Source organism: Eleginops maclovinus, chromosome 11 (assembly GCF_036324505.1).
Source record: "Eleginops maclovinus isolate JMC-PN-2008 ecotype Puerto Natales chromosome 11, JC_Emac_rtc_rv5, whole genome shotgun sequence".
NCBI classification, from domain to species: Eukaryota; Metazoa; Chordata; class Actinopteri; order Perciformes; family Eleginopidae; genus Eleginops; species Eleginops maclovinus.
In genome coordinates, this window is record NC_086359.1 from 16309675 (window position 1) to 16334851 (window position 25177).

Sequence of the window (25177 nt, forward strand, 5' to 3'; positions counted from 1 at the left end):
ATGGGCAGCATTGCTTATCATCTCTTCTTCAGCCCCTCTGATAACAACATTTTCATAGATACATAGTCTGCACTCTATCAGTGACGTTCTGCCTGTTGTGCGGCCCTTATTAACTTCCAGAGGTCATCTAAGGGGTTGGCAGAGAGAAGAGACATGCACACATCACGTCAGTTGGTGTTTGTTGCTGTGACGAAGCGGTTCTAAGTAATCAGCAAGTCATTTAAACAGACAGACTGGCTTTGTAACAGCATATCAGAGTCCCACTGTGATGTCCTATGATACTATTCATGTTCTATACCTGTATAGATTGTAAGATGTAAGATTATGATCTCTGTTGGATAATTGATTGCATAGATTTTTTACATTTTATTTGCGGTCATACATTGCAGGTACTTGCATCTGCAAATCTTGCAACAGTTTTACGGCACCCGTTGGCTTCTGTTACATATTTGGACCATACATAATACTGCCTATGCTGTTTTACTTTTCAATCTTTTGAGATCCCCTCATTAATCCCTTATTCCCTTATTAATGTATTATCAGAATCAGAACTTAAACATATTAAATTTACCATCCCTACAGCTGTGTCACTCTTAGCTAGCTAACATATATCTTATGTTTCCATAAAGTACTCCCGCTCATTGTGAAAAATCCTTGACTCAACTAATCTGAGGGATATGGGACTTGTTCTCTTGTTCACCTTATTGATTACCATTTGCATTTAAGGGGCCCTATTATTCTCATTTTCTGATTCATATTTGTATTTTGTGCTTTTACTGTCACACTCCCAAAAAGCATTATAGGGCGCCTTTAACTGAAAACTATGGAAATTCAGAGACAAAAACTAGAAGCTGCTCTGCTACAAACCACAAGTCTTGAAAACATAGGGGCTAAGCCATCCCCACAACAGATAGACATTTCTAAATCATGTGTTCATTCACAAAATCATGATGACCTCCTCTTTGATCTGCATTGATCGCATGCAATGTGATTCTACCAATTAGATAGTCAGTGGTTCGATTCCCAGCCCCTTCAGTTAACATGGAGACGTATCTTTGGGCAAGATACTTAATCCCAAATTGCTTCAAATGTCGTGACCAATGGTGTGTGAATGTTAGGTTCCTTGAGAAGGTGGCACCTTGTATGGCAGACTGCTTCTATATGAATGAGGGTGAATGGGTTCATGCTGACCTGTCTTATGTTAAGTGCCTGAGGGGTCTTAAAGACTGAAAAAGCGCTATATAAAGGCAGTCCATTTACCATATTGTTAACGCTTTGCCTTCACATTGCACAACCAAGTAAATTGCAAGCAAACTGTATCATTGAAGTAAAAAGTATGAATGCTGTAAAAGGCAGAAAGCTGTCAGTTTCAAGTGATTAACACATGGGAGAACAATGACATTGTGAACTTAATGGATTTTGAATGTGGCAACTTACAACACTGGGCTGTAACTGCATTCAGTCTTTTATCAAATATAACATTTAATAAAAAATACTTTATATTATTTTGTTCTATTTTAACTTAGTGTTTTAAATGTTGGCGTTATGCATTTCTTGGTCTTACAAAAAGTTGCATTAGCAGTGTGTTTGACAGGTGCTTTCCAAGGCCCTGGAAGTTTGATCTTGTAAGGCCACACAAAAGCCACAAGAGGGTGTCAATGTGCAACGGGTGTTACTAACCATTTTTTTCCCGGGATGTGGACGTGTAAAAAAAGTACAACGTTTGAAAATAGATGCTATTTATTATGGTGGCTCATTTAATACAATCAATATTTGATCATATGTTTAAAATAGTATTTACGATTGTTTTCATCAAGCTGGACACATGACTTTGTGGACTCATTTGCTATTGAAGTACAATACAGTGTTGCAACCATGTTATGCTATACATGTGCTAGCCTTTAGGTGTCAGCACTGAGCTTCCATATAAAGTTATAACCTCCTGTGTCAGGTTGTGTCAGGAATGTGCCCCACTGCCCGTCATCAAGTTACATGATGCACATCAGTCAGTGCGTAACACAAGCAGCAGAAGGTAGGGGCGATGTACAGATGCACTGATGGGTGTGAACGAGATGAGCAAGTTCATATGTCGGAGGTCACATGAACCAATTGTTCAGTTTGTAAGGGCAGGTTTGTGGCACACCCTCAGCAGGAGGGCAGAGAGGATGTGCAGTCATTAGGCTCACACTTTAACCTACTGCAGATGACTGATGGACGGGGGTCAAACGGAGGTGAGAAAAACTGCTGAAATCTCATGTTGCATTCACAACCCATTTTGGTCAGTGGACTTTCAAGCTCTTAAATCCTTTGAAATCATCCCAGACTGCAAAAAAAAAAAATACCGATGTTTGTAAAGAATGCTGATATTTATTGTTGTTTTTTTTCCTCTTCTATATAAAAAAATAAAACTCTATATCTGACACAAGTTATTACTCACTAAATGTACTTAATTGTTAACATATGTATCAGATGGCAGAACATATTCATGTCTCCTGGCACACTGCATGTCTTTTGGAAAGCTCAAATGCTTAACACCAATACACTCTAATACTATAAAACCCCACTAGAGCTGAGGCAGCAGCAGGATTTCTGTTGTATTGACAGCCACAATAAATCATTTTAGTGTTCTCCATTTAATGTTTATCAGTATATTTCAAACCTGTTTAAAACAAGTTTGTGTTCATCACAACCCAAAGAGTTGTTGAGGATCCAGACCCAGATTTATCAAACCCATCATATTACCTTTCATACTAACGGCCAACTTCATTACAAAATAATTGTGTTGTTCTTCAAAGTACCCAGTTTGTAAATTAAGAGAATCAAACTACAGACTGTGCAAAGTTATAGTTATTATCGCAAATATCATATAACAGGCTATACAGTTATTGCACTATTATTCAGCCTTATATATTGCTTCTTTGTGCGTCTTAAGCAGCCTTTTCAACACCTGGCTTAGATTTGTGGTTCCAGGATTGGGAGCCTCTATTTTATAAGATTGGTAGATGAGACTTCCTAGAACAAGGCGTACCTCAAGCTGCTGCAACACATAAATTATGCTTACACGTTAATGCTAGAAATATAACAAAGTCATGCAATATACTGTACAACAAATTCGACAATGGTTCTGTTTCTTTTGATACTTTAAATGTATTTGTTGAATCCGAGTTTGTTTATAATTGAGGTATTATAACATTTCTTATGGCAAACGAAAATTCTTTCACCACTGGATTGAAATTCTAAAGAAATAGATTGTATTCTGAAATTTGCAAAGACAGTATATTTTTGCTTCACTAAAATTGAAAGGGTTAATTCTTAGTAGCCTGATTAAACCATACAGTATAATCATTAAGTAATAGTACATTTAGTGCGTCAATGATTTCTAGCACGTCAATGCTGTTCGTCATGTCTCATTTCATCATTTTTAATGTGCACCATTAAACTGTGAGTGATAATTGATATTGCTGGAATTTGAAACAATAGACTTTAGGTCAGCATAACCTCCAAGCAATGTGAAAACAACACAGCCTACAATCAAATCCAGTCAAGAGTCTTTGGCTCCCTGGAGTTTCCGGGCCACAGGTCAAACATGTGTATTTCTCACCCTCTCTTTCACCTCCCTCAGACCTGAAATGCTCTCTTTTGGGGTCTAATGTTGAACGTTTACTCTGAATCCTACCTTAAATTTGGGTTTCCTGCAACACCTCTTCCTGATGGGGTATAGAGCAGAACCTGCTTACGTAAATAAGCCGAGGGAGAGGCACAAGGAGCCAAAGGTGAGACCCTGCTGCCATATTTCACAAGAGGAGCCATTGTTTAGCTACAGACGTATTCCTTGCCATGCAAAGTAGTTTCCGTTCTTGCAAATAGCCTGAGCCAATAAATTTGTTGTTAACAGTAGGAACAGACAACTTGCTGGCAGGTAGGGAGGATCGTGACAAATCAACATGGGGAGGCTTCTTCTGAAAACCGGATCTGCTCTGAGCTGGACAAATGGTGCATCACATTGTTGGCTGGCAGACAGACTGGCAGGAACAAATCTCTTCTCATGAGGAAAATATTGAGGAACATTTGCAAGCGTAGGCAACAACAAGTACTCGATTGATATACTGATTGACTGATTCATGCATTAATTTATTAATTTTAACATTTCCTAATGAAGTAAGTTGTGACTGTAGTTCAGAACAGCACAGACTTTTTAATTAAAACAAATTGAATTTTCACAGTTTCCACTGGTGGCTGCTATGACCATGTTTGTTTTAGTGGCTTAAAACAACAGAGAGTAAAGGTGAGGCCTTTAGGACAGTCCATGAACTTCCCTCACAAATACACAGCCTTTAAGGATGTCCTCCTGTCCACCCTGTTTTCAATGAAAAGATCTGAAAGCACAGTCACTCACTGTCCTCCCCTCTCTCCTCTTTGTTTAGCCTCTCATCTATTCTTGACCTCTTGTTTTTGTGTTAAAAACATATTGTGGAAGCTGCAGAAAATGCAGCCTTCTGTCACCAACAAGAGGAAGAAGCAAAGCTATTGTAATCAGTCTGCCATGTTGTTTTTTCAACAAGTCCTCCAACTAATACGACCAAATAAGTTGATTGTTCCGACCCTCTAATACGACCCACTGGAGCGTTTTCAATCAACGGGCCACCATGCATTGTCGGTTTTAGTCAACTGACTACATCCATTTGGTCATCCAAAAGTTATTATCAGACGTCACATACTTTATTAATTAAATACTATTTATGGTATTGTATATGGTAAAGATTCATCAGGCTTTTAGTGCTGCCGGAGCGCGGCCATACACGTCCCGCATATTTAGAATGTTAATTCCAGTGTTGTCAATGTAGACGCCACTTACGGCTGGCTGTGTCTTTAGTTTAACACCCAGTCGATATTTTCAACCGTTACGTATGGGTCTCTCCAAGTTCGGCTCTGTCTGTCTGTCTGTCTAAATTGTTGTTTCTTACACGACCACTCGTGGTCAAAAACATTAAAACGTGACTACAGGCCGTAATAAGCTACTTGAACAATCGACCTATTTGGTCGTTTTTTACAGGAGGACGGACTCTGTTTTTTCTTTTTAGATTTTATATAATTGTTAGTATTGCATGCATAATAATCCATGCTCTTTTTGTAATTACAACTGAGAGTCTACTCTAAAGACATGCTAGCATCTTTTTGAGACTATATTTTAAGCTACATGCTAACATCAACTTGCTAACATTCTGATGCTTATAGTCAGCATTTTCACAACGTTCAGTATCTTGTTATGTTAATTATTTCTTCATTGTAGGATTAATTAGTGCTGCATGCATAAAAATCCATGCTATTTTTGTAAATAAAACTAAGGCTACAGCTATGCTAACAACTTTGTACCATTAGCTAACTGCTAACATCAGTGTGTGAACACTGCAACTACAGCAACACATCCCAAAGGTTATGCTTTTATTTTTTGTTAAGCATCATACATACAGACATATTTTAAAACACATTTTTGACCAACTTTATTTTTACTAGATTGAGTGCACGCTATGTAGTTGAATTTAGTAATTTAGTGTGTGTTGTGTTAACCAAAGTTCTGTCAGTGTCACGCAGCTCACCTTGCTCCTGGCAAAAGCCTGAGCTACTGAACCTCACCTGCCTATGTAGATGTACCTGGATAATTGGACTGTGCCATCCCCCTAAAACTTGAGGGGTGTTTAAAGAAGCCACTTCACCTAAGTTACCCATATTTAAAGTCTCTCCCCTGCATTCAATTATGGACTGGCCAGCATTGCAATACATTCCTGCAGTGTGGAGAGGAAAGCATTGGCTCTTGTGGCGAAGAGTACTCAGCATGTCACCCAGTTTTTTTAAAGTTTTGTGTTCATTAATTATGCTTAGTATATCTGTTTAATTCACTTTTTTTCATCCTAATTGATTTTATTACCCATCCTAAAAACTGTATATATACTCTATATATATATTTTGGGTAAATAAAAACGCTTTTTCAAACTTTTACCTGCTCTCCTACTTTTTGGGTACCCTAGTCCTTCACAATCAGCATACTATCATGCTCACAAAGCTAACATTATGATGCTTGGTAGCTAAAATGTTCACCATGTTAAATATCTTATGAGGTTTATTCTTTTTTCATTGTAGAATGAATATAATTGTTATGTTGCTTGCATAATAACCCATGCTCTTTTTTTGTAGGAAAGCTAGTCAGCTTTTGTAACTATACTTTTAGCTAAATGCTAACATTCAGCATACATACTATGACAATGCTAAAATACTTTTTGTACTTTGTAGGTAAAATGTTAAGTTCCATAATATAAAAAAATAAAAACAGGTAAAAGGACACCCACGGTTATCCTGAAGAGACAACAAGGTGTGTCAGTTCTACATTGGCAATCTGTACAACAATTTCCAGTCAATAGGCCTACAGAAGCTTTGATCTGAGGTTAACCTCAATGTCGCAAAATGCCATGGTAATCCATCCCCCATTCACAGACCTACAGACCTACAGACAGACAGGCAGACAGACAGACAGACAGACATTCAGACAGACAGACAGACAGACAGACAGACAGACAGACAGACACCTTCCTCCCTAGAGCCACGCATGGCTAAAAAAGTCAGCTGATGGATTTTTCTAAGATTCTCACTTACTCAGTTTGCTTCCTTAATAATGAGGATCATCTGGAGGTCAGGGTTTTCCCCTCTTCTTATTTACCACTGTATCATTGGTTGATTGGCGTTGATGCTGAGCGTCCTGCTGTCATGAGGCCAGGTCTGAGGTCAGGGGATGTACTCGCATAAATACAGACATTCAGGACCAACAAAGCCTCCCCTGTTTTTTTCTCACTATTATATACACGTCCAAATAGTTTAAACAAAGGAGAACAAATAACTCCACAGGTTGGGATGTTTATAGTGTAAGTGGCATTGGGCCAGCCTAGACCTGACCACACATATTTATGTCCAAGTATCCACCCATGATAACTTTTAACATAGACAGAATGTATCAACAATTAAAGAAATAAGGGCGTGTTTTGCTGATGCATTTTAAGAATGATTTAGGATATTTTCAAAGTTATTTTAAAAGCAGTCCTTGCTTTGAACTAAGGCGAACTTCCTCTTTGTTTCGTGCCAAGCCGGAGGATGATGATTCAATGTGACTGTTGATAACCAACAAACAGGTTGCCGTGTGTACTCGGAGTTGGGTATGCAGTGGCAAGCTGGGCCTTGAAGCTTCTCATCGCTAAATAAAGATCCACTTGATGGATATACTCAGATAACATAAATCAGGATATCCCATCAGGAGTGACGAATTGCACCATTGTTTTGTTCAAGTGGGCAGCCATCCTGACAGACAGTGTATACTGCACATGGGAGAGGACAGGAGGTTCTCTCTATTGAATATTGCCCTGAAGGGTCACATCGGAACAGGTCATTTATATTTGGTTGCATAACCGCACATAAGACATGACTAACGTGTCCGCAACTCAAATAAAACCACCTGGACTTATGAAGATGGCCCTTTTATAGTGACACTCACTTTTAAAATGATCTTTAATACCCTTTGAAGCAAACTTCAAGAAATAATCAAAGAAAGACAATTAGTCGCTGGGAGGCTGAGGTATAACTCAAAATCACACTAACTCTGACAAGCGACACAGATCCGCACAGATCTTTATGATGGACAATGATGGTAAAACAACGTTAGGTAAACCATATTTATGAAAAAATATACACTATATTTTATTTAAATGTTTTAAAGTTTTACATTTTCTGTCTGTCTGTCTGTCTGTCTGTCTGTCTGTCTGTCTATCTGTCCGTCAGTCTGATGTCTATCTGATCGAGTGCAAACTCTTCAGATCTGAAGGGCATATTGATTAGCACTGCATTATGTACAGACCATGCAGTGTATTTAGCAGATACCCCCAATGGCTAATTTGCAAATTGTGGGTACAGCTTGCACTCCATTGCTTGCTACAGTACATACAAGAACAGAAAGATGGACTGGGAATCTATTTTATTCGTACTTGACTTCACACCTGGCACACTATTCTATAAAGTTTTGGAAAACCTGTCAGGTGGTACGTTCTAGGATTCTCTGACATCCAAGCGTTCCTGCTGGAGAACATTGCAATCTTATAATATGTTGTTATGCAGTCAACCCCACCCAACAGACAATCAATAAACAAACATAAATATAGTTATCAGGACAATGTTCATTCAGTTGTTAACATTTCACATCTTATTGTACTTGTGTGCATCGGAATGAAGAGTTGTGAGAGAAGACTGGATCCTGCAATTGATAATATTAGTAAATTATATAAGTATAAGTTCTTCTAATTGGCATTGATGCTATCAATGATGGACAGCGCTAGTTGATTTCTATATTAAAATGGTTATCAGCCCAATATTTCACTCAGTACTATGGTCTGAGTTACAGTATAGGCATTGATGCATTGACGGAAGAGAAAGAAAAAGAAACAGTGGAGCGTTTCTTGTCTAGACTTAACAAGACCCAGTGCTCACAACTGACCTGAGACAAGTTCCCCTCTCCGCCACAACATTCATAAATTAGTACTTTTATATATACAGAGCATGCATGAGAAGAAAACCACAGAAAAGAGAGGAGCCGCGAAAAGTGCATGACAGTGTGAACAAAGACAGGGCACGGCTTGCTTCCGAAAACAAACAGTGAATACAGCCAGATGGATTTTCCATTGCAGAGCTGTGTTAATGAGAGGAAGCAGGGGAGTGCTTCCCAGGGATTGCATTGTGATACCGTGGACTGTTCAACCTTCAACCTCTGATCGAGGGAAACCTCCAAGAGTTTGGCCCTCCGCAGTCAGAGATGGTGATTCCTGCCAAAAATACCTGGAAAATAAAATTCAACATCCGGCTTCAGACTGCTTTAGAATAGGATATCAGATAATGCTCTAAGATATACTTATGACTCAAAAGCCACATTACCAATCTTAACATTCAGTTGATGCCAACTTCACTTAATGTTCTTCCTGTTCTGTCCTTCAAATTCGTGGAACTTATTTAATTTAAAAACAAGTGCATGATGCAGTGCAAGGGTCAGAAATCCATTGTCAGTTACAGGTAAACAGCTTGCAGATTTATTTAAAGGTGATTGTGACTTTTTTCAGACATTTGATTCATTGCCTTTGTAGTCACAGGTTTGCATGCAAGTTATATTTAACATTTGAATGTAACAAAGTGGTAAATGGCATTGTTCTAGCATTCATCAAACTCACTCAGACATTATAAATGTCAACAGGCAATCCAATTCCACACATCTACCTTCAAATCACAGCTAGCATATCTGATGTTTGCAGTGCAAAAATACTTATTCTCAAAACAAATATTTCCTAATTTTGCACTGTCCATTGCATTGCTGATGGATTTAAGATGGTGACTTTTCCAAGCTATGTTACATTTTCTTACAAATATTGTTGCAATGTCATTATAAAATCAAACATTATTTAAGTACATTCAGTCCAATATTTTTTTCATTTAAGGGTTACTGGTTTTCAAACTCATACTGTTCTACTGCTGTTGTACACATTTTTGTGTTATTGTCACTTAGTGTGAAATAATGCACTAATTACAATCCAATATGTAACTTGTGAAATCAATACCAATGGAAAGGCCATTCACATTTAACAAGATTACTCATTCTTCCTGAACTCTTAATAAATATGTTCTTTTCTTATGTAATGTGTATGTGGGTTGTTAACAGTTAGAGTCACTGACAGGACGAAACGTATGTACTAATAAAGGCCAAAAAATGCCTTCCCCAAACATATAAAAATAAAAACATGTTTTTATTGGTCTTGTTGTGCTGGGATTTAGCCTTCTAATATACTAAAACCTATCGATTCAATGCTAAATTATGTTTAAATCTCCTATTTACCAGCTGTTGTTGGCAAACATAACAAAATGTAATGAACAGAACTAATTCTCACTAAGGCCCATATCCCCTGGATGACCTGTGATCGAACATTTCCCCACTGCTGAAGACTTTATAATGGATTTCTGATAAACGTGTTTATTTTTTTCCAACAAACAAGGACTCCAACAACCTGACAACAGATCTTAGCAGTAAGTTCTACATTTGGCCAGCTGGCCGTTTAAGATTTTTCATATATGCACACCTTGATGTTAAAAAGATGACATTTTATGTAAATTAAAAGAGAATTGGATGGATTATGATTTGTAATGCTAAAATATGTGTGATAGATGAACTCAGACGATTGCTAACTAGCATCAAGTAGGATTTCTGCGGCAGAGGTTGGCTGACTTTGTTGAAAACAGTCAGCTCAGATACGCTGCTTCACCTTCACTCTGAACAGCAGAGGGGAAGTTCCCTCCTAGTACATAACGTAAACTTGGCTCCAATAAAGGCATCCGTTGGCACCTCGGTGGACAACAGGAAATCTTTGTTTATTGCAAAACATCCCGTTGTTGGCCTCGGGGTGTATGACCCTTCATGCTGTACGGCGGTAGAGCGTCATATAGTAGCCGCACTGTTTATTGAACAAAGCTGCCGTATCCTTAACATAAACAATGAAGGCATGAAGTATGCATGTATATGTAGTTCTGCGTCAGACCCGCAGGACCTCGTCTGTCTGTCAAAGGGCCTTTTGGTATGTATTGTTTAAAATAACTGTAGACTTAGTGTCTGACTCCTACGTATGTTCAGGGGCCACAACACCTAAATATAGAAATAGGCAAATAAAAAAAATACAATTCATTGTACAGTACCATATTAAATCCCAGATCTGTCAAAACTGTCGGAGTATGCAGACCATGAATATGACAGAGCTCTTGAATCTGTTTAGTCTACCCAGTCAATGGGTTTTTATTATGTTTCCAGCAACAGATCCATTTCATTCACAGTGAGAGTTCAACATATTTCCATTTCCATACACTACATCCTTGCATACATGTGGGATATATACCAGATAATGGGTATATGGTTGGGTAAATACATGTTAAACAGCAGAACATCCTAGATCTCTTTTATTGCATCTGCTATAAGTTGATTCTACAATGATTTGTGGGAATAAAAAGCTAAGAAAGACTAAAGAAGTTACATTTTCAGAATATTTATTTGGACAATCACTTTTCTTCTGTAGATCTACATAAAAACACCATAAACCATGGTGATTATTATGGTACAGTTTGTTTCACATTTCCATTAAAAATGCACATCTGGAGATGGAGAAAGTCAGTGAGCCTGAACAGTACGAGCAGTACCTGAGGTCAAGTTTTTGGTATCTATATTTGGTACAATCAGTTTTTGGTCAAGGTGCATGTACATCTCATCACTATTTTCACATTATATCTGTGAATGCTATCCTAACATAAACACCAACAGCTAGTCTTCTTTGTGAAGTTTATTTATGTCTTCCATATTCTTGGCAGGTTGAGGTGTTGCATTTCTGACACTTGCAGTCCTGCGGTTTCGCCTTGGGCGGTGCTCTGAGAACCAGTTGGAGACGGTCATGGCAAGGCGGAGGAAACCCAGGCTGATGCAGTGCACCTCTGAGGTGATGGGGATGTCAGAAAAAAGGGCGTGGTCCCTGCACAACAGGGCATTACTGCATTCAAAGTCTTTGACAATGTTGAGGATCTCCTGGCGCTCCGTCTGTCGCATCATCCCTCTGATGTTCAGCAGGGTGGAGACGTGCTTCTTCCTGTAGTGAGGAAGGATACAGAGAGGAAGGGGGGTAGACGGGTGTTAATGGAAATTGGGTATGTTTGGTGTTGCCAAAGGCTGTCATCAGTTTGAGCAACAGTCACATCTCTCTTAGTCATAGCATCTGTTTCTGGGAAGTAACAGAACATTTGATACAACTTTGGTACAACATCTATCTGTTATATTCACCTTATGTACGTAAGGTGAATAGCTTTATGTACCTCCCCTTTACTTACTTGCGGTTCAAACAAATGAATGTAAGTTTAGCACTAGCAGCATTGTTTAAAAGTAATTTTATTTGAACACATTTACAGCTACACTGTGGCAATGGAGTGTTTTTACAGACATCCATATTCTTTAAGTGGCTGGCAGGATGATATATGAAAATGGTTAAAACCAAAGAAACTCTGTATTGTCTATTTGTGTAGATGGATTATCAGCCAGGGGACTCCCAAAACTCATGTGCATAATGACTCTCTCTGCCTGAAGGGTAGTAAAAGGTCCTGAGTTTAAAATGTATAAAAACAAGTTAACGTAGAAACCAAATTAAATTAACCTGTCAGCGTGCTATTAAGCTAGGGAACATGAACTATCTATCTAACAAGCTGGCTAGCAAAAGTTAACTATGGACAAGTTAGCCAAAGTTAGCTAACTATCTAACTAGCATACATCAACTAGGTAAATGTTAGCTATTTAGGTCAAATTCGCCAAATTGGTAGCTCTTGTAATTTAAATTATAATCATCATTATCTAGGGTTAGACTTGCAGTGCGGACCTGTGTCTAAAGTTACAGCAGTGAGAGTAATTATAAAAAACGTTGTTGACATGGGCTTTTTTTTATAGCTGACAGGCTGCTATCATCACAGATCCAACCTCGCTGTAAATGATCTAAGACGTATTTTTTGGATAAACTTATCACATAATCAAAAATGGTTAGTGTCTCGCTTGATTAAATGTTCTTAGCCAAAACAGAAAACGTTTCTTTGGCAAATAAAGGTTGATTAGGTTGGCAACGCCATAAAAAAGTAATAGAACTTTCGCTCTAACCGGCAGTACCAACACATAATAAGGCAATGTGTAAGCACCCAAGAGCGGGGCATAGCATAAGGTAAATAAAGCATTTGTGAATTGTGTTGAAGTTAAGCTGATTTGGCATTTAAGTACATATTTGGATACAGAGGAAGGATCTATGTTTAGAGGATTTAATTATGTTCCTGTGCGTGCACACTTGTGTATGAAAGGAGTCTCCTACAGTTAAATGAAGCAAGAGAAGCTGGCAGCTTTTGATCTCCTAAAATACCAGCAGGGGATGCCATACAGTAAACAGAACGGATGAGTCAAGCAGTGAGTTAGCATGTCCCCAGCTCTGAACTTCTATGTTTTGCTCTCCTCTTCCACACCTCTCCCTCTTTGTGGCACCAGTCTGTCTCCTGCAGGGTGGCAGGAACAGGAAGTACTCGGCAGCAGCTTCCTGTCTGCTCCGTGGAGGGTTATGCGTCACACGCGGCTGTAGTTTGACAGCGGTCACCTGAGTCTTAATCTGTGCACAAACAGCCTCCCTGCCCCCTCACTCCCAAAGGTCCCCCGGGCCACATCCATTCTCAAAACAGACCCACTCTCCTGTCCAAATATAGCAAAGTTAATGTAGGCTAGATATGTTTCCGCGCTCCTTTTCCTTGTTTTGATCCATTGTGGCAAAAACAAAACTAAAAAGAAAACATACTTAATCTTACCTTTTCCTTACTTTGGCTAAGTGCCAAAAACAGCGAACTGTAAAAATGCAGCAATAAGCATAAAAGAAAATAGGACCTTTGGGGGTACTGTAGAGAGAATATCTGTTTTTATAGATGCTTCCTGGCAAAATAACTGTTCCAACACCTTAAATTTGTTAGTCCTTACCGTATATCTGGAAACTCTTTCACTAGAACAGCAACTTCCATCTGGATCGAGGGAGTGTCCTCCAGGAGGATGATGTCAGCAAGGTGACAAATGACGCTGTCTAACCAGGATGAACTTGATTCCTGAATCAGAGAGTAGACAAAGGAGAAACTCTTTTATTATTGTGCAACTGATTTGATTTTCTTACCACAAGGAAACATAAAATTCATCGATAAATTGGAATTTGTTTCAAAATGTGGTCAACTATACCTCATTAAGTAACGCTGTCCATAAAAATGACTTATTCTTTCAATTAAGCAGGTTTCTTTTAAAGATAAGGCATGGCTACCCGTGAACAATCAAACCTTCAGGGGAAACACAGATTAATACCTTAAAAGGCCAGAGGCCAAACATTAAGGTGATTTACTGAGGGAAAAACAAACTCCACCTCTGTTTTTCTGGGTCATGTTTTTCTTCAAACACTCAGGAAAAATAAATTCTTTGGCTTGGCATTCACTAAAAATAACGACGTCTTTTTTAGACAGGCATGAGCCCAAGCCCCCTCCCCTTCAGTTTCCATAGACACTTCATCCCGCTCCTCGGCGCAAAAAAGGCCATCAAGGCCATCCCAGAACCACATCAAAGCTGGCCAGCTGACAGGAACAGGAAGTTCCTTCTGAACACAGCAGCTTCCTGTTGTCAGCCGAGGTGACGGACACTTGTTTGAACTCGCAGATAGAAAGGGGGCAAATGCCACGCTGTCAGGCCTCGTTGTTTTACACCCTCTTCCCTCCTCTGACGAGTGCTAACGTAAGCCTGCTTCATCCATCTCCATCTCACTGACGGCAGCCATTTTTCAGAACTCAGTCCTGTATCAACAGTCTGAGTTATTCCTGACCTAGGAAGTTAGGGGGTCAGGCTCCATTTACAACCAACAGACTCTGCACTCCCGGCGCCAGCTCCGCTCAGTGTTTTTGAGAATCAGCATATTGAAATGATATACAATGCTCAGCATCCCCTTGATAAACAATTATTAGCTCTGTTTTGTTACAATGGTTTTAGGTCTCCTGTAAGATCCTTGCTGTACTTTGCTAGAGTAAAGAATTAAGTCATACTTTAAAGACAACGTCTTAAACATTTATAAATGTAATGTTAAGAGTGAAGTCCAGACTTGCCAGATCCTTAAAGAGTCCTTTAAGCTGTTTCGCTTCATCTTGCAGACGGAAAGCCATTCTCTTCCTCATTTTGGAGGATGTACAGATGATCCGTCCCCGCATGATGGCGCGGACATACTCCACCAGGACCCGCCGGTGCACCTCTCCCACCAGCGTCTGTCAGTCATTCAAACAAAATGTATCATTGACATGTAGCCTTTTAACAAAAGTTGTAAAGTATTTGATCAAAGAAATGTTACCTGATAAGGTGGAGCGTCCATCCTCCTGAACTTTTTGAAGTGTTGTTTAATGCTGGCTTCAATGGCCTCAAAGGCCTCCGTGTTGTTCAGCCACTTCCTCTTTATCAGTTTCTCCAGGAAAGGCTGAGACAACAACACACAAGTTACTCCATCACACATTTACTCAAATGAAGTGCAATGTTAAGGTAATTTGCTTCTACTCAATTACAATTCTTATATTATATTATTATTTAAAAAGATAACTTTTTAATGTAATAAAATAATGTAATGGCTGTAGTTACTTTGTATATTGAGATTTTAAAAAAGACATGATCACCACATAAAATATGAATCATTACTTAAATCAAACTATAGTTTATACTTCAAGCTTGAATGATAAAATGGTGCTTACAGGTCTTTGCATGACTGTAATCAAATAATAAACATAAAATGCTACTGGGGGTCCTTAGGCAACATAATGTGTACTTTTAACTTAAGTAAATAATACATATATTTACTTCATTTCGAATTGAACATGTTTTCTGTTTAACAATGTTTAACAATCCCTAACTAGGTTGTACTGACATTGGAACATTTTAGATTGTAGGATTGCTACTTTTACTTATTTAGTGATGTGAATACTTTCTCAATAAGTAATTTAACAACAGGCATGGATCATTTGAAAATTGAATCAGAATCAGAAATACTTTATTCATCCCAAACTGGGATTTTTTTTTTTTTACAGCAGCAAAATACAATAAAAAATATACAGATAAAATTGTGCAATGAAATGGAATATTAAATAAAATATAATATAAATGAACAGATGCTATGACTAAGAGAGATGTGACTGTTGCTCAAACTGATGACAGCCTTTGGCAACACCAAACAGACCCAATTTCTATCAACACCCGTCTACCCCCCTTCCTCTCTGTATCCTTCCTCACTACTGGAAGAATATATTTCAAAGTTTTTGTTATGCTTATAAATGAAAAACCCAAACATGAAACACAAAGTATTTTTTCAAATGTGTCATCCCACTTGTACCTCGTCATATTTCCTGGCCAAGAGTCTTGTTAAAGAGAAACAAAAGACTCCACTGACACTTGTTGTGTCTTACTCACCCTGATGTTCTCGAACAGCCTTTCTGTCAGCACCCTCACTGACTGGTTGATGATCCGGTCAAGAGAGGAGTTGGCTCTCTGCGCAGTCTCCTCACTGCCCTGTGGGTCACACTGCCTGCAGCGCTCCACTAAGGATCTACACAGGAGACATAAAGCTAGATCTTTAGAAAATGACTGCAGAAAAATATTGAGCTAAATAAAGATGTATTTATCTACCTGAGAGGAGGGCAGCAGTTGACCACAGATATGGTTCTGGAAACATATCCGTCCCCTCTTTCTCCGAATTCTGCCTGAGTATCATGAAACATCTCCACCTTCCTCTGGAAACTGGACAGAGTTTTTTTAAAAAAAATAGTTGAATGCTAAAACAATCTATAAATGCACAGTCCTGTCTTGTGAAAACACTGCTTAGGATTGAAGACATCCTTAAATCAATACAAATACCAACATATTAAACAAAAGTCTTATAAATATATATATAAATAAATAACAATGATATTAATATTATTCTGAAACTTTTTTTGCCTTGATTTTAGTACATGTAGATTTTCTTTCACATTCGTTAACATTTTAAATTACAAAAATAACGATTTTGAGTGATTATTTCACGTTTGTGATAATATCATATACTCACTAGTAGAGAAAGTCAGCCAGACCAACAAGACTGCAGCGAGCCACTCTTGCCCCCAGAAACTGGTTCACAGATGTTGATCTGTCCAAGTCCACCTTCAACCTCTGGAATAGTGAAATACATGAGCGCTAAAACAGCTTTACCCTAGGCTGAAAGATGTGTAAAAACAACATGTGACCTGTACCTGGATGACTGAGCGTGCCAGATGGGACTGATACTCCTCTATGTGCAGAGTCTGGGCCCATCGTCTCTCCTCTTCATCCAAAACCTGAATCAACTCTATTGTCACCTTCTCCTGAAAATCAAAGAGTAAAATTCAAATGTGAATCCAGATTAAAAAAAACAAAAAAAACATCTGTGTTGAGAGAACATTTCTCACCCTGACAATGCTAATGCAGTCTTCCTCAAGCCTCTGCACTGTGTCTTGGGTCAGAATGGGCTCCAGTGGAAAGTAGTTGATGGGTGTCTTTGTCCCGATGGTTCCCAGCACATCCCTGGTAATATATTAGAGATCATTACTAAACCAGTCCAGTTTGCATGTTTGTTGCACTTTAATATATATTTTTTGCATATGGATGTTCACTGCCCTACCTGTTGTAGATATTGTAGAACCAATCCAGTAAAGAGTAGACATCGGTGATCTGCAGCGGGCCGCTGGTGATGCTCCGAAGACGTTTTGCCACGGCGCGGTGGTAGCTATCCACATAAACCTGGAAAGCAGCAAACTCCTCTGGGTAAATGGACACAGCATTCCTCCTCGCCGCCTCCAGGTCATCCACCATGCGAGACCTCAGGCGTTCCAGATATAAAGCCAGCTGACCCGCCTGGGTGTCCACCTCATGGGGCAGGCTCCAGTCTGCGGCCTCCATCACAGCCTGCCTCCACTTCATCTTCAGTTTCCGAGGACGATGGCTGGAATGGATCTGGAGGCCTTCTTGCTCTGGCTTGGTTGCCTCTCTCAGGGCCCAGGTAGCATCGGCATGCTCCTCCTGTTGGATCACTAGCACCACCAGTCCGAGGTTTGGACCCGCGCTGGGCTGGCGTAGGGACTCCCGCACCACGTCCCACATCTCTTTCTGCAGGGCCTCATACAGCAGCTCCACGTCCTTAGCCTTCCGCACGCCTGAGTCCAGTGTTGCGTTGGAGCTGAGGGAGTCGTCTAAAGATGAGGACGATAAGGGATTCATGCCAGGAGGAGTAATGGGTTGGAGAGTTGGAGTAGGGGTGGAAGTAGTTGTGGTTGTAAGGTGAGACAGCAGCTCACACTCGCGCTCCAGCTCCTGAATGTGTGTATCAGCCAGGAGAAGGTCCCTGTGGTTGACCAACTGTAGGATCTCTAGTACTGTGGGCAGCAGGAAGCGAGAAATACAGCAATTTTTATTATCACAAAACTAAAGGTTGACCAACAGGATATGTTTTTTTCTTTATTGAGTGGTGTGCATGTGCCTGACTGACAAACAGGGCTATTTGTTTCTCATCCTGCACACTCTTCTATTCCTATAGGTCCCCTGTGGAGTCTGTGAACAGTAGCTTGGTTGAACTTCTATATAAAAGGAACCTAGGGTAGGAGGAAGTGCAGTCATTTCCTGGTTTCATAGTCTGGTGGTGATTGAACCCAGTGACTCAGGGACCTGGGGACCTTTCGGCCTCAGAAGAGTGTTGTCTAGGATTGGAGGAAGTACTGCTGAAGCTTATCCAGGAAGAGCAAAGTTCTCTAATGTAAGAAGGAACTCCTCACAAAAAGTGTGTTTTTCTTCAATCAAGACCTGAAGTGTTTACACCTGATGCTTCGTTGATTGTTACCTGAGAGGGGCTCTCTGGTTACCCCCACCGGCTCCTCCTCATCTGTTTCCTCATCAGCCTCTTGGGAGGCCTTGTCTGACATGGACTCCCTCTTCAGCTTGCCCAGACTGACCATCCTGAGGAAGGAGGGCTGCCTGGAAGCGTCCGCCTCGCACTCTGTGCTCAGGTTTCCGCAGGGCAGGCTTTCTCTGCGCTCTTCCTTACGTCGACCTGTAAAGCTGAACAGTGGGCAGAGCAGCAACCAAGAACATGAATGACTGCAGCAGAAAATGACCTAAGAACTCTTAAGATAAAAAGGCTACTTCCATATATCGCAATGTATGAATAGGAGTGACATCTAAGGGTCTTGGGGCTTGTATTGTACTCTACATTATGTTTGGAATGCAGCATTTTCACACATCTGTTAAACCGTGCGCATGCCTCGGTTAAATATAGTCCCTTTGAGTAAACAAGTAATCAACATATCAGAGTAAAACAAAAGAGTTAATGCATATTACATAACTTCTCAGGAAATAAGATATCTATATTCTATTCTATAACAGGCCACGGGAGTAACAAGGGATTTTCCTTCTCTCACCCTCTCCTGGGACTTTAAGGCTAATTCAACACACCATAAAAACTGTTGTTGCGCAACCATTAAAAAATGCCTTGACTCACTTATGTGTCTAGAAGTTTTCCTGTGATAGTTACATCCCTCCTTTATTTGGATTCAGATTTTCTTTCATTGATGTTATGGGATATTTTTTTGTATTCGTATTATATTGCTCTTCTGCTTTTGTAAACAGGCAACCTTTATTCTTAACTTTATTCTACCCCATCAGAGATGATGGATTGTGGCAGAGCCCTTACAAAAAGCATTGAAAATAAATGTTTACATGTTGCATAAATTATTTGTATCATTTACGCAACATTGTTTTACGCTTGGTCCCATACTGTTCGATCAGATCCTGTCTTACAAAAAAAGTTTCCTCCTGTCAGCGACTGGCCTCATGAACAAGGCCCGGGACCCACACTGACTCCCAACCCCTCCCATAGACCCTCTGCCTTACATTTACACACATCATCAGAAATACTGTGAACCTTGCACATTCCTCTGTATATTTTGTACATTCCTGTTCAATGCTACCTATTTAAAATCACAGTAATTTTTTATCAGATAAACTGCAAAAATGTATTTCAAAGTAATTTGTTATCCTTTTTTTCTAATTGTATTTCCTTTTATATATATATATATATATATATATATATGTATATATATATATATATATATATACATATATATATATATATATAAATATATATTTATTTATTATACATTTTTCCATTTTATAAATATAAATAAAGTTCAATATTTACTCCTTTTTTACAACCTAATTTGTTTGCTGTGTTTATGTGTGCACCGTTATACACTAAAGCAATTTCCATGTGTAAACATACTTGGCAATTAACTGATTTGGATTCTAATTTGGTGTTTTGTGTTTACACACTATATATCACAATAACACCTTATAAGATGTTTACTCGTTCTGTGTGCACTCCAAAAGATTATCATCCACAGCTGCTGAAGCACTTTAAATGTTCTCTCTTTATATTAGAAAATCTTTACAATTCACTGACCTACAGCTAACGGGCAAAAAATGTTTTTGTCCCCCCCCTCCCCCTCCTCACCGGAGCAGGGTCATAATTCCTTCAGAGCCCCTGCGTAGTCCTTTCCTTTTCTCCCTCTCTGGTGGTAGACTGTTTGAGTTTCCAGGGCTGAAGTGAGGAGAGTTGCCCCCCCATACATTGCGTCCCGATATGCGCAGCCCCTTCCCCAGTTTACCCAGGGTTTTAAGCGGTGACACTCCACAGATCCGCTCCAGGGTCCCCCTTAAGGGCTTCCCTTTAGGATTTCCCGCCCCGTGCCTCTCTGCGTTCACCTCGTTCTCCTCCTCTTCCCCATCGCGGGTGGATCTGAGCTGGATGTTCCCCCTGACCTCCCCCATGAAGAGGCCCATGTCACCATCATTCCTCTCATCCTCATTCAGGTCTACATCCTCAAAGGGGTTTAAGTTCTTGTTCAGATCCTTCAGCTCATTCAGCTCCTTCAGATCGTTCAGGTTCTGGAGGTCCAGGTCCAGCCGGGGCAGGATCAGCGCCCCGTTAACTCTGGGGAACTCTTGGCAGCTCTTGGACCGTCCCGGGAGCTTCTTCAGAATCGGCATGGTTGTTCTTGAGAGTTTACCAAACTGCCAAACAAGGACAATCTCAGATTTAGTCATAAAGTTCATTTAGAACAAGGTCAACTGCACAGAAAAAACTAAAACCTTGACGTTTAATGTATCATAAGGTTGGTTGAAAGCAATGATATTAAGTTGCCTCTAATATTTTTTTATTTAAACTGAATATATTGCTTTCAACTAACCTAATACAGTTATGTGATATCTGTTGACATTAAAGGTACATTTTTTTCACTGTATATATATGTTCATCAAATTAACTTCAGAAATAATTGCTTGCTCAGACTTTTTTAGGGACTTTTGGGCAATTTAAAACACGACTCATCATCCTGTATGGCAACACTTACACCACAGAGCTTGAATAACCAGGATATCCTACAAAATACCTGTTAAATCCCTGTGCAGAAGACATGTCTCCATCCTCTCAGTGCATAGGAAATTGAACTTGTGGAAAACTTTTTTCTGCTGGTGCACCAGCCATCAGACGGTTTATATATAGTTGGAAGCAAAAACATCCGTTCACATGATGGTTATGCAAGGCACTTCACTAAGTCAATAAGGAAATATGTATTCAAAATATTTCTGCTTGTTCACATGCTGAACAGCAGCCTTATATAAATATTATAATAGTTTATTTTATAAGAATTAATGATGTTTGTCTTTCTCCTGCTTATTGGAGGAATGTGTAAATACATTTTAGAAATCACATGAGCCCAACTTTAATCACAATAACTACTCAAAAAGCAGTCTTATGCACAAAACAAACACAATTATATGCATATCAAGAGACCTTTGTGGTAAAATAATCACAAAATAAGATGAAACCAGTCAGATGATGCCAAAATATTCATTGTTGGAATGTTAAATACTGAATCTCAGTCGTACCTTCTATACCAATCTGCTGTAACATACTGCATAATGATTAGATTACATTAAAGAAATAATGTCCTGTTTTCACACTAACAACTAAATGTTGTGATTCACATCGAAATTTGTCTGCCATAAAGTCTTTATGAACAGTAAACTGTTTTTGTTTCCTGCACTAAATCCAGAGTTATCATTGTTTGCTAAATGCATTTTAACCAAAGCGAGCCTGAATCTGAGTGAGACAAACCAAATGATAAGTTTACTATGAATCTCGATCTATTAGGAAACATTGTGCAAAGAAACACAAACACAGACTTGTTTTACTATTTACAATGTAACTTTGGATGAGTGTATACTAAGACCGAGTCTGGTGTTACCTTTAAATGTAATCTCTTCACAACACAACGGCATGAGGATTCATTACACCCTGTTTCATTTTACAGTAGGTGGGCATGTGAGTACTGCTTCAAGAAAAATGTATTTCAAATGAAACTATCATTTAACATTGGTGTTTGACATTAGAGAGAGCTTAGTAGTCACAAATCCCGAATTAAAGCATTAATGCAAAACAATTGATAAAAACTAAAATGGACGTTGATTAAAGTTACTACTTGAAAATGTTCTCAAAACGTACATGTTTGAATAAAATTCATATAATAAAGCCTCAACAAGTTTTTTTAAATAATCCAATTACATATGTAAACTTTCAAGGAACTGTGGTGAAGGAATTTTAATGTGTGTACAGATTTGGATTTAAATCACTTAAGATAAAGTAAATCAAAACTAAAACCATGGAGACACTTAATGTCTTGGCATTTGAATTTTCACGTCAACATGTGTAGAGACATACATGTATCCACTACAAATAGAAGAGACAAAGATTAGATATAATTGTATCTCTTATTAAACAGATATTTTTCAATATAACTGATGTGAAATAGACCCCAGTCCTCTGAGTTCCCAGTGTCCACATATTTCAGGTTTTGTGATAATCTCTGCATATAAAGTATTTCTCTGTGAATATAGAATTTGGGAATATACTCTTGAAAACTCATCATCAGCATCAGCTGGACATCCTCTCTGTGCTGCATAAGGGTAAAGAGAGTGTTTACTCTGCTATGATTTAGTGCAGTTTGCCTTTATGGCATGCATGTGTATTTACAATATCTTATTTTCTGTGTTTGAACAAAGCCTTCAAGCATGTGTGTGGCACTGAAACACATGGTTGATAACTCATCTTCTATACTGTTCATCAGATATCTGAATGGTGGAGGACAGGAAAACACTTGATGGTTGTAAAGAGGTTTACAACCTTTTTCAAGCAAAACATTTCCTCGAGAGAACAAAAGGTGACATGAAGAAAGCAGACATTATGAGGGGCTCTTCGTCATTACAGAACAATTCAAACAATTCAGCTCTCATTATGTTCACACACTTAGGTATCTAAAATCCAAACAGGATTTGGAGAATCGCCCTCAAATCCACTCTATAATGTAAGTGTGAATATTTTCAGTTATAAGACCAATTACACATACACCATGTCTTTTCTATTTCTATAAGTGCCAATAACTGTTTCAATAACACAACAAATTTCAAGGCACCATTTTCTGTATGGGTACAAGAGACAGAAAATGTCCAAACACAATCATTTCTACAGAGAAATATTACCATTTGAACATTGACATTAATAAAGAAGGGTAACTGCAACAGCAAATGAGCAAAACCATCATGTCCATGAGCCCAAATGAAAATAAAAGCACCAGAAACCACACTGAAACACTGAGTATGACACTTACCTGATGTGATTGCCTTGCAGTGTTTCAGTACAATGTCATCCTGGAGTGTGCTGGCTGTGCGGGCTGCCAGGCTGTGGACGGTGTGGATGTGTGTGTGTGACTGATGAGTGTAAGAGCGTGTCTGAGAGTACTCGTTGACTCAAGAGAGCAATGTGGCTGCCTGTGGTTTCCTGACGGCCTCTATTGTGGTGGAAGGTGATATGTTTTCCTGAGGAAAGGCCCGTCCCGTCCTTTCTCCCCCTCCTGTGCCACCGACCCTCCAACCCCTCCCCCCGCACCCCCACGTCCTGCACCCTTGGGACCTTTCTAATTAGGCTAATTGCATAAACGGTACAGTTTACGATACAGAGCATTCCCTTGCAGTGTTTAAAGTTTTTATTAGATCTAGACACCCTGCTGTCTGTGTGTCTGTGTGTCTGTCTGTGTGTCTGTCTGTGTGTCTGTCTGTGTGTCTGTGTGTCTGTGTGTCTGTCTGTCTGTTAATGTGTGTGTGTGTATGTGTGTGTGTGTGTGTGTGTGTGTGTGTGTGTGTGTGTGTGTGTGTGTGTGTGTGTGTGTGTGTGTGTGTGTGTGTGTGTGTGTGTGTGTGTGTGTGTGTGTTTGTGTGTGTGTGTGTGTGTGTGTATGTGTGTGTGTGTGTGTGTGTGTGTGTGTGGGGGTCAGATTTCTGTTGGAGGTAGAAAAGGAACTATGAGGATGATTCAGTGTCCACAGCCTTGAGTTTGAATCCCGTAGGCACACCATCAGCCTGTCATCTTCCTCAGCGGAAGACTTTTAGTGGACTAATCCGAGGTAAATGCCCATCAACACTGCTGCTGTCGCTATATTGTCTTTGCTTTACTGCAGAGCTTCAAGGTCACTTAAGGAATGGCAGAGCTTGAATGTGACACAAAGAACAGAACAGTAATGCTGAGGGATTTACGAGAGGAGTGTGTGCGTCTGTGCTAGTGGTTCAGCGCTGTATTGTGCAATTACAAAAAGAAGCAAAGAAACAAATCAACAAGGAAAAACTCCTCTGGTGAAACATTTCCTAAACACAGCTTAACTCTGTGTGGCCCCCCCATGCCATCTAGTGGTGGCACCTGGAAGATGGTTGGCATCCACCTGGATCCATCTCTGTTTATATTGTTCACTTTATATTTTTTAAATTTTGGTTGTTTATGTTACAAGGTATTCCTTTTTTTGCTAATCACACAGCATCTATTCCATGTTCTTCCTGGGAGAGGGATCCCTCGGAGTCAGAACTGAAGGTGTTGTACACAGTCTTTAAACCCTCCTGAGATAAATGTGTAATGGGATATTAGCTTGATGATGAAAGCTTTTTTAAATGTTTATTTTTTAAATTATTATTTATTTGTTATTTATGGTACTGTGGCAGAGAAAGGGATGATGTTCCACTCAAATATAGGAATCAAACAGGATTGTTGTGATTGTGGTTGTATCATGTGAGCTACAGGGGAATCTGACGAGTGTGTGTGTGTGTGTGTGTGTGTGTGTGTGTGTGTGTGTGTGTGTGTGTGTGTGTGTGTGTGTGTGTGTGTGTGTGTGTGTGTGTGTGTGTGTGTGTGTGTGTGTGTGTGTGTGTGTGTGTGAGCTGTGAAGCTGTGATGAATGATCTTTGAAGCTCTTCCATTGGCTGATTCAGTATGTGGGCATTATGGGTACACTAAGATGTTCCTGCGGTCCGCAGAAGAATAACACTCAGACTTTGCTAAAAAGCTAAATTTCTTCACACACGCTTTTTAATTATACAATTTTGTTCACC

General features: G+C 39.4%; 1 protein-coding gene across 1 annotated transcript; it reads right to left on the bottom strand.

The window, feature by feature from the left end:
* Window positions 1–10832: 10832 nt before the first annotated feature.
* exoc3l2a (exocyst complex component 3-like 2a) lies at window positions 10833–23585 on the bottom strand. Its single transcript, XM_063896073.1, has 13 exons — window positions 23413–23585; window positions 20199–20758; window positions 18531–18748; window positions 17319–18069; window positions 17107–17221; window positions 16912–17022; window positions 16731–16831; window positions 16313–16423; window positions 16097–16232; window positions 14994–15116; window positions 14755–14910; window positions 13601–13722; window positions 10833–11699 (listed from the first exon to the last, which is right to left on the bottom strand). The coding sequence occupies exons 2-13, from the start codon at window positions 20732–20734 to the stop codon at window positions 11381–11383; spliced, it is 2799 nt and encodes a 932-aa protein (XP_063752143.1). The 5' UTR covers window positions 20735–20758; window positions 23413–23585; the 3' UTR covers window positions 10833–11380.
* Window positions 23586–25177: the final 1592 nt, after the last annotated feature.